Source organism: Oncorhynchus mykiss, chromosome 12 (genome assembly GCF_057628025.1).
Source record: "Oncorhynchus mykiss isolate SJ-2025 chromosome 12, ASM5762802v1, whole genome shotgun sequence".
NCBI lineage: Eukaryota > Metazoa > Chordata > Actinopteri > Salmoniformes > Salmonidae > Oncorhynchus > Oncorhynchus mykiss.
In genome coordinates this window covers 74,663,404-74,673,628 of record NC_143033.1, presented here as the reverse complement: position 1 = coordinate 74,673,628, position 10,225 = coordinate 74,663,404, and the positions used below count along the sequence as shown (strand labels likewise).

The following is a 10,225-nucleotide window of genomic DNA, read 5'->3' as shown; positions in this document are numbered from 1 at the left end:
CTAGTCTGTGAGGGGGAAAAATCATTCGAGAGTTATTCACTTGTAGAAATGCTCCCGCTGAGCCTCTGTCTGTCTGTCAGTTCCAGGGTTGTCAGGGGCAACCCTATAGAGCCCAGGCAGGCTAGACTGAATGACTGACTGACACATGAGCAGGTAGAATCTAACCCAGCCCATCCTCAGTGAATAGAGCCTACCTCCTCTTCCAGTCATGACCTACTTTCCACATGGACACACACACATTTCCATCCTGCCGACACACACAAAGGCACAAAGCTTTGTTTCACCTGACCTCCAACACAAAACCAGTAGAATAGACTAGAAGTCACTTACAGAACAGAGAGAAATGAGAGAGGCCAAGAGAGAGGAGTTTAACTCAATGTGTTCTCTAGTAGACTTTAGTGACATCCCAACATTCTCTTATAGAGATGTGTTTTTACGTTAGTAACATTCAGCTCCCCAGTAAAGGAAGCACAGGGTTTGGGCCGATTCCCATTTATTTTGCGTCAGTGTAAGCAAAACTCTGTCTTCCTGGATCTGATCGTTCTCGCCAGTTCTGACAGTGCTAGACATTACAATGAACTCAATCCCAACATTTAATTTCAGCTCATGCCTCATCCATCCTGCAATGTAGAGAAAAGGTGAACTGATCAGGGAGGCTGCATACATAATCAGCAGCCACCTATGTGGTTCAGAGAACCAGAGAAAGTTCCAGACTGTTGCTGTAGTTGTTTAGCCTGGTTCCAAGCATGTGTGCGCTGTATAGCTGATTCCTGTCACAAACAGGTCTGGTAACAGGCTAGCTGCTGTTGCCATGGCAAGGCATTTTGCCCCTGTCCTGTGGGCGTACATTGTCCCTTTCTCCGGGTTCTACAGGGAAAACAGAGAACGGTATACAGTGGACAGAACACGGAGATACAGAGTCAGTCTGAAGCTGTGGGTATAGGTGTTGCCATGGCAGGGAGTCATGGCGGTGCCACCCGGTGCCCTGTGGTGGTATATTGCCACTCTCTCCAGGTCATCACTTTAGTCTGGCCTGGATCATTAAAAATTCAGCTCCATTGATCAGCATGGAGTGTAGAGGTAGCTACTATTGTATCAGTGTGCCTGCCTGCCCTGTACACCTGGCTGCCTCCTTAATCTATAGCTTGGCCCTGCAGGACTGGTTAACACGGTGTCAATGAGAGAGATAGAGGGAGGAACACCTTAGGCTTAGAGAGACTGGCCTCGTGTAGGTCAGGCAGGATTCCCATCAGCCATAACCAGCTCTCCAGCTAGTTAAATGAATGTCGCTCATCTATTATAAATTGCTACGCTGGGTGAGAGACAGATGGGGGAGGATAAAGTAACACATCAGTTGCAAATGATCTCTTACTGATGTCCATAATAAAAATATGATGAGGCGATATCGAAAGGAAACACTGAGAAAGAAAAACTAGCCGACGATGATAAATCAAATGAAAAAAACCTAGGCTACCTGTCATTTTGTCCTATCCTCACGCCGGTGGATATATGGCAGCAGGGAAAACGGTCACTCCGGTAAATTAACTGGAAATTGCCTGCAGATAAGAATAAGGAACTAGAACAAGAGTTTAGATTTGGGATCAAAATTCATGAATTGTCGCCATCTTTTTAATTTACATATGATCGTGAGGTGTTTCCAGGCCGTTGGAAGGCTGGCCTGGTTTATAACACACCATGGTTATTATGTTTTAATAGTGTCACAGTAGAGAGGGGCAAAGGGAGGGAGAGGAGGACAAAAGGAAAGAGGAGGGAGAGGCAGTGAGGTAGTGGGTTAGGTAGAGAATATCAGATGGATAGAGAGAGAGAGGCAGGTGCAGCGAGGGAGCAAAAAGGAAGAGAAAAGAAGAGAGAGAGGGGGCCTGTCAGCAGATGGATGATGGAGAAGTCTGGGAGACAGGCCAACATCTGAACGACTGACAGAGTGGCCTGTTTAATTCAATTTCACTTCTTTCATTTAATCCTGTCAAAAGGCACAGCCTGTAACTAGTTCCTACTTGGTTTGAGTTGCAACACTACGTTCACAAACAGATCCCTCCCTCACTCTCTCCTGCCCACATCCACATGCTAATCAATTGCTAAGAACATTGTAACCTTCTTGTTGTATTAACGATTCCCTTAATGGTCTGTCAATATGCCCTGTGTCGGCTCTGACGGAGGATAATGACATGATGCTTGGGATAGTGCGTGTTTGCGTGTGTTTGTGTCTGTATGTCTGTGCTCTGTATGTGTGTGTGTGGGGAGTGGGCTAGGTAGTGTGTGTCTAGCATTGGGCTGGGAATGGTGCCACTTCTAAGAGCATTTGATGCTGGTGTGCCTTTGGGTTACCTATTTCAGCCACTCTCTCTACCTCTCCTCTTCTGTCCATCTCTTTCAACATCGCTCCCTCTGTCTCTTTTTCTCTCTCTCCCTCACCCAGCATGCAATTTCTCAGAGAGTTGCTTTTATTGTTAGCTGTCAGATACTTGAGAGTAAATGTCTAACACTTCTCTCTTTCCTTTTCTCTCTCCCCAGCAACAACCCAACTACTGGAGCTTTAAGGTCAGTGCTGTAAGTGACAGTGTCGCTGTGTCAGTTTGGTTTCTCCATCCAATATGGTGTGTTCTTGTTGTGTGTATTTTTGTCTTTGTCTTTGTCTTTGTCTTTGTGTGTGTGTGTGTGTGTGTGTGTGTGTGTGTGTGTGTGTGTGTGTGCGTGCGTGTGCGTGCGTGCGTGCGTGTGTGTGTGTGTGCGTGTACCACCCCAGGCTCCTATGACACGGTGGCATATCGCTCTCTCTGCCTGGTTTCGTGCCCATCGCACCGCTGGCACGCAGACTCTCAGTTGGCATCTCTCTAGTCTCAGGCGGCAGCAGCAGCTTAAAGGCTTCAAGCTCCGTTTAATCTGCAGGAAACGATTCTCCCAGGATTAATGCAACCTCAGTCAGTCAGCTAGCGCCTAGCGCTAATGGCTAACATCCATGTGACCTTGCTAGAGTATTACTCAGGCTAACTGAGACGTTAAGAAGAAATTACAGTGCCTTGTTGCATTGTGGAAATGTTACTTTGACATTTCTCAGACGTCCTTCGATATTACTGACAGGCTTTGAGGTTAGATATGCTGTATTTAGGAGAAATGTACAGTAATATGGCATGTATTATTTCTGCTCTGTCTTGCCTGCGGATACATCCGTGAGGGTATATCTGTCTTGCCTGCGGATACATCCGTGAGGGTATATCTGTCTTGCCTGCAGATACATCCGTGAGGGTATATCTGTCTTGCCTGCAGATACATCCGTGAGGGTATATCTGTCTTGCCTGAGGATACATCTGTGAGGGTATATCTGTCTTGCCTGCGGATACATCCGTGAGGGTATATCTGTCTTGCCTGCAGATACATCCGTGAGGGTATATCTGTCTTGCCTGAGGATACATCTGTGAGGGTATATCTGTCTTGCCTGCGGATACATCCGTGAGGGTATATCTGTCTTGCGTGCGACACAGAGGTACATGGAGTAGATGGAGTTTATGTGTAAGTGTCATGCTGTGGATCTATGTGAGCTGGCATGGTTCACGGTGTGTTGAGGGTTACGTTTCATAGATGTTGTCCGGAGGCTGCTGAGGCACAGCATGGATCTACACAGAGAGGCTTACAGGAAGTATTGCCATCTGTGTGGGTAGAGGCCTCGTCTGAGGTTTACGCTTCCCTGAAATATCTTCCGGACAGGGTGGAAATGCAACCAGATATCAATATCCAGATCCCTGACCCATCTACCCCAGAGCTATGTAATTATTACGAGGAGCGTAATAATGTCCAAAAAGCTTTAAAAACCCTTCTCACGTGGCAGTCAATCCAAGCGGTTTTCTTGGATTGACTGCCTGCAGCAACTGGACAGTCATCAAATCGCTGTCACAATATTCGATTTTCTCTTCATTTTTCTACTTCCCATGCCCTTGATCAAGTGCTCGCCTAATAAGGCTCGCCCACTTTTCCAGCGCTCCTCCACCTAAATGACATCACGGTGTCTAAATCTGGAGATTAATATAATTAAAAGCCTACTGAATGAGTCACATTCTCAACAGGCTGAATTAGACAGAATTAAAGTGAAGGAGGAGAACAGGTGATAAGAAGAAGAGGTAGAAGAAGAGGTAGAATCCAGCCCGATGGATATTCTGCTGTATGTATCAGACCTGGGTTCAAATACTGTTTCAAAACAAAAGTATTCAGATAACCTGTTTTGAACATTTAATTTAATTTAAATCAAGCAGTTGATTATTGGAATGCATTTGGAAATACACTTGGAAAGTATTTGAAAATACTCAAATACACTGACACAAATACACTCCCATGCGTTTATCCCAGGTATTGGAACATATTATTTCTCAAGTAAAGGTACTTGTTTGGGCTGTGTATTTGAAAATACTCAAATACACTGAAACAAACTATTTGAATAACAAATACTCAAACACACATGCATTTGAACCCAGATCTGGTATGTATATATTCTACTGGCCTGGCCCCTTTTCTATTTTTCCTCGGCAAAGAAGACTACCAGCCATCTCAGGTGTCATCCCGCCTCCCCAGAGTACGCCATTTTCTTCACTCTCCTGCCTAGCGAGCAGATCGCATCAGCGAACAATCCAGCTCAATTTGGCAGAGCAATTTCTTCCATGCATTGACGACTCCCCATATTATGAAGAGACTGAGCTCGGCCAAGGAGAGAGAGGGGGGAGGGGGGCTGAGAGATAGACGGCGTGAGTGAAAGCCAGAGATAGAGGGAAAGAGTAAGTGAGGAGTAAGAGGGAGGGAGATGGATTTATTATGGGGGGTAATTTTTGTTTCCAATTTTTGCGGAACAGCCGTAGGCTTGCTTGTTTTCCAGGCTCTTCTCTCCCTGTTTGGTGAAATAGCACAATGTGTGGGGAGAGAGCGAGTGTGTGTGAGAGCAGGGCTGTACAAACAGACATAGACTGCAGCAGGAGAAGGAGTATAGGGGTGCTCGGCTGCTTTGAGAGCTGTCCAGAAACAGAGGTGTTGACATAGAGAGACACAGACAGCCAGAATGAGAAGCTACTTTTGAGACGGATGAAAAACTAATGACGCTCTGAGGGGTGTGAGCGACAGAGCGGGAAAGGAAGGTGAAAGATGGCACAGAGAGCGAGATTGTAGAGAGAGAGAGAGAGAGAGAGAGAGAGATGGGGAGGGAAAGGAGAAGGATATACACTGAGAATACAAATCATTAAGAACATCTACTCTTTCCATTATATAGACTGATCAGGTGAATCCAGTTGAAAGCTATGATCCCTTAATTTCACTTGTTAAGTCCACTTCAGTCAGTGTAGATGAAGGGGAGGAGACAGGTTAAAGAAGGATTTTTAATCCTTGAGACAATTGAGACATGGAGTGTGTCTGTGTGCCACTCAGAGGGTAAATGTGCAAGACAAAAAAAATGAAGTGCCTTTGAACAGGGTATGGTAGTAGGTGCCAGGCACACCGGTTTGTGTCAAGAACTGCAACGCTGCTGGGTTTTTCCACTATCAACAGTTTCCCTTGAGTATCAAGAATGGTCCACCACCCAAAGCACATACAGTCAACTTGACACACCTGTGGGAAGCATTGAAGTCAACATGGGCCAGCATCCCTGTGGATCCCTTTTAACACCTTGTAGAGTCCATGCCCCGATGAATTGAGGCTGTTCTGAGGGCAACTCAATATTAGTAAGGTGTTCCTAATGTTTGGTATACTCAGTGTATGAAAAAGGAAAGGTGGCTGAAAGGTGGTTGAAAAGTCCAGAGAATATAAGGGGGACAGAAGAAGAGAGAGGTGTGAGGAGTGGGATGTAAGTCAGTTAAAACCAACTAAGATTGATGTCCGTGCCCCCACCGCCATCTAATTAGCATAATAAAACAATCGGCATAAAAATCCATCAGTTTAAACTAGAGATGTCTGTTTTTTTTTGCATTGGATGTGTCTCAATCCACTGCATCCGCCAATGTGACACGTCCGCATCTGTGGTGAACGGTGACAGAGCTAGAGCGGTGTTGATCAGACCATGAGACATCCCGAAAATTGGTCTTCTCACAAAATCGTTTGTTTTGCTCGACAACCCCCGTAAGCATATTGGGGCTCGTCTAAAGTTGGTACAGCCGATCTGCCAACTTCTGTCTGTAGCATCCCAACAGTAGTGACCCCTCAGTGGAAAGGTGAGACTCTCGCAAACACGTACATGTTGGTTATTTCCCTCTACGACGCCCACAGGCCTCACAAGACTGGTCTGAATGTCCCCTGGTACCCGTTGAAAAAATGTCTAGAAGTACTTATGAAGACTGTTTAGTGCCAAAAATAATATGTTAAATACATGTAAAAAAATATATATTTTATAATAATGTTTCCTGATCTTTCTTATATCTCTCAGATATAGGACCTACACTTCAGAACAAACTTCCTTTAGATTTGTTTTTCTGTTCTTCCATGTAGGGAATCTGTAATGCAATGTACAGTATGGGCTAATAGCAGTAATGCCAAATAAAAATGTTCAACAAATAAAACGTTTAGATATTTTTTTGATACATCAAAGCGTCTTAAAATTCAATGTATGACCTTCTTACAACAATTCCATATAGCTTAGTAACACAACCTTTAAACGTGACCCACTCTGGGAATGTCCTCTGGACTTTTCTGACTTAGAATATGTGGACAACTACAAATACCTAGGTGTCTGGTTAGACTGTAAACTCTCCTTCCAGACTCACATTAAGCATCTCCAATCCAAAATTAAATCTAGAATTGGCTTCCTATTTCGCAACAAAGCATCCTTCACTCATGCTGCCAAACATACCCTCGTAAAACTGACTATCCTACCGATCCTTGACTTCGGCGATGTCATTCACAAAATAGCCTCCAACACTCTACTCAGCAAATTGGATGCAGTCTATCACAGTGCCATTCATTTTGTCACCAAAGCCCCATATACTACCCACCACTGCGACCTGTATGCTCTAGTTGACTGGCCCTTGCTTCATATTCGTCGCCAAACCCACTGGATCCAGGTCATCTTTAAGTCTTTGCTAGGTAAAGCCCCGCCTTATCTCAGCTCACTGGTCACCATAGCAGCACTCACCCGTAACACGTGCTCCAGCAGGTATATTTCATTGGTCACCCCCAAAGCCAATTCCTCCTTTGGCCGCCTTTCCTTACAGTTCTCTGCTGCCAATGACTGGAACGAACTACAAAAAACTCTGAAACTGGAAACACTTATCTCCCTCACTAGCTTTAAGCACCAGCTGTCAGAGCAGCTCACATATCACTGCACCTGTACATAAACCATCTGTAAATAGCCCATCCAACTACCTCATCCCCATACTGTTATTTTATTTTATTTATGTTTTGCTCCTTTGCAACCCAGTATCTCTACTTGCACATTCATCTTCTGCACATCTATCACTCCAGTGTTTAATTGCTAAATTGTAATTATTTCACCACCGTGGCCTATTTATTGCCTTAACTTACCTCATTTGCACACAGTATATAGACTTTTCTTCTACTGTGTTATTGACTGTATGTTTGTTTATTCCATGTGTAACTCTGTCCTTGATTTGTGTCGCACTGCTTTGCTTTATCTTGGCCAGGTCGCAGAACTTGTTCTCAACTAGCCTACCTGGTTAAATAAAGGTGAAATAAAAAATAGAAAAAATGTACAAGAGACAAAATAAGAGAAACGGAGAGGGAGGGAGAGAGAGATAAAAGCGGGAGAGATTGGGTTTGTTGTGGGATTTAAAGCAGTTCATAGTCCTAGGTATGTTGGAGCCCGCTGTGTCCTCCTTTCCGTTCAATTATATTTCCTGTAAGATCATCTTGTTTTCTCCCTCTGTGGTATTATAAAAGTTAGGGCTCCTCACAGTAACTGAGCGCTATTGAAAAAGCCTGGATTGACAGCATAGGGTGATAGGGAGAGGGAGGGGAGGGGGGGGGGAGATGAAAAGGTGCAGAGAAGAGTGGAAGAGGTGCAATCACTGTTTTCCTCTGAAGAGAGTGAGCGTGTATAGCATTACAGATCTCCCAGCAGATGGTGAGTGATTTTACCTGCCCATGATGACGCACAGGAGGAAATGGTTCTAGGAACGCTCCCCGTGTTCTATCCCACTGGGCACCCACTGGTTGAATCAACGTTGTTTCCACGCCATTTCAATGGAATTACAGTGAACCAAAGTGGAATAGACGTTGAATTGATGTTTGTTTCCCAGTGGGATATCACTTTGACACCTTTACATAAAGTATCTACTGCATCAACACCAAGTCGATATGGTTTCTTTCCTCCAACACATGGAGAGAACATAGTTTGTTCCACTGGGGGAATCTTCCTTTGTTTCTTAAGTGTTTAGTGTTTCTCCAAGCTACTATAGAATGACTCACACCTGTTTTTCCAACAACAGTCAAAGTGAAAGATTCTCATTAGGTGAGTTGCTGGAGTTTGTTGACAGATCTCTCCTGTGTGTGCGAGAGAGACAGAGCTAGTTTCCCTCTCTCCACTTCGTCCTGAGTTCTGTTTGATATTTTGCATGGTCTCCCCGGTTCGGTGTGATTTGTTGAAAAGATCCTCTGTTATGTAGACACACAAACTCCAGGGACTAGTGCTAGCTCGACGTCAGCTCACTGACATGTTGGAGACACTAGAGGCCTCCTTTGATTATTGGTGTGATTAGAGATGTGGCTCACTCTTCTATAGGATATGTATCTTTTAGCTCTGCTGTGCTGAGTCAAGCTGATAGCTGTGTTTTATCCATCTGCGCTCTGGCTTTATTTAGCCCTGGAGCTCTGCTTGGCTCACTGGAGCTGGTGTTTGTGTCTGTTGTGTGTTCTGTGTGTACAATATATGTGCTGCTGTGTGGTGCTATGGACTGGGTTGTTGTGCTCCCTGCTCAGTGTGGTCGTTGCTTAGATAAATGACCCCATTAGAAAGCACAGTGGGGGCGATCGTTCAGAGCCACCCTCGCCCTGGGTGCTCAGACACTGTCTGCCTGCCCACCAAATCAAATCAAATCACATATGATTTGTCGCACACACATATTTATCAGATGTTATCGCAGGTGTAGCGAAACGCTTATCTTCCTAGCTCAAACAGTGCAGTCATTTACAAGTGCCACCACTCTGTTTTGGGGCTGTGTGTGTGACTACACTGTGTAAATGTTTGTGGTTGCAGTATGAACCGTGTGTGCGTGTGTGTGTGTGTGTGTGTGTGTGTGTGTGTGCGCGCGTGCGTGCGTGCGTGCGTGCGTGTGTGTGTGCATGTGTGTGTCTGTGAGTTTGTATGTGTCACAGGAGGTTGGTGCCACTTTAATTGGGGAGGACAGGCTCGTGGTAAAGGCTGGAGTGGAATGGTATCAAATACATCAAACACATGGTTTCCATGTGCTTGATGCCATTCCATTTGCGCCGTTCCAGACATTATTATGAGCCATCCTCCCCTCAACAGCCTCCTGTGGTGTGTGTGCATGCATGTTGCGTGTATTTGTGAATGACCCCAAAGCGAGCACTGCTGGGAGTCAATGAACACAGCACTCTGTGAGGCTGCGTCTCGCCTTCCTAAATACAAGATTAATGAGAGCCTCGGAAAAAAACATGCTGAATACTTATTAAACCAGAACGAGGGATGAAACGACAGAAAGAGCAGAGGAGAAGTTGTTTTCTACTAGCGAGGGGCGCAGGCACTGTACTGTAATGTAACGTGGGCTCGATGTGTCTGGCTGGCTCTGCAATCCTAACAGTCGTCAGCGAGCATTCTGGGAGCTCATTAACGGAGTCTGGGAGCTGGAGGAGACCCGGCGGTGGGGATAGGGGAGCCAGTTCACTGAACAGAACACAGTCTAGTAGCAGCTGCAGCAGAGCAGCTGAGGAAGAAGAGATGCTGCCTGGGCCCAGGCCAGGTCCAGGCCAGTAGAATAAACCCAGAGTGACAGCCCTGATCTGGATCTACATGGCTTTGTCTAATCCAGACAGCCCTGGCCTGCACTCATTTAAGGTTGGCCAGAGGCCAGCAGGGCCCCAACCAATAGGGAGAGGATGCAGGTGTAGGAGGAGAGAGAACTTTACATTAGCGTTAAAACATTAAAACAGGTCTCTGTTCCCACCAGGTTATTTTGTATCTTCCCCATTCCTACCTACTGGTCCTCAGTGGATCCTTAGTTCTGAAGGTGTTGTGTTCTGGACCTCTGCCTTGCTGTATCCCTCT

The 10,225-nt window shown here is 45.4% G+C and overlaps 1 protein-coding gene across 20 annotated transcripts in view; it reads left to right on the top strand.

The window, feature by feature from the left end:
* srcin1a (SRC kinase signaling inhibitor 1a) overlaps positions 1–10,225 on the top strand; it is a 56,900-nt gene that overhangs the window by 4,127 nt on the left and 42,548 nt on the right. For 11 of the 20 annotated variants that reach the window (XM_090193273.1, XM_090193262.1, XM_090193271.1 and 8 more), the window contains one exon: positions 2,533–2,568. In XM_090193273.1, the coding sequence (XP_090049399.1) occupies positions 2,533–2,568 (36 nt within the window). The remainder of the gene's footprint in view (positions 1–2,532; positions 2,569–10,225) is intronic. The other 9 variants (XM_090193263.1, XM_090193272.1, XM_090193261.1 and 6 more) reach the window with 1 other exon arrangement.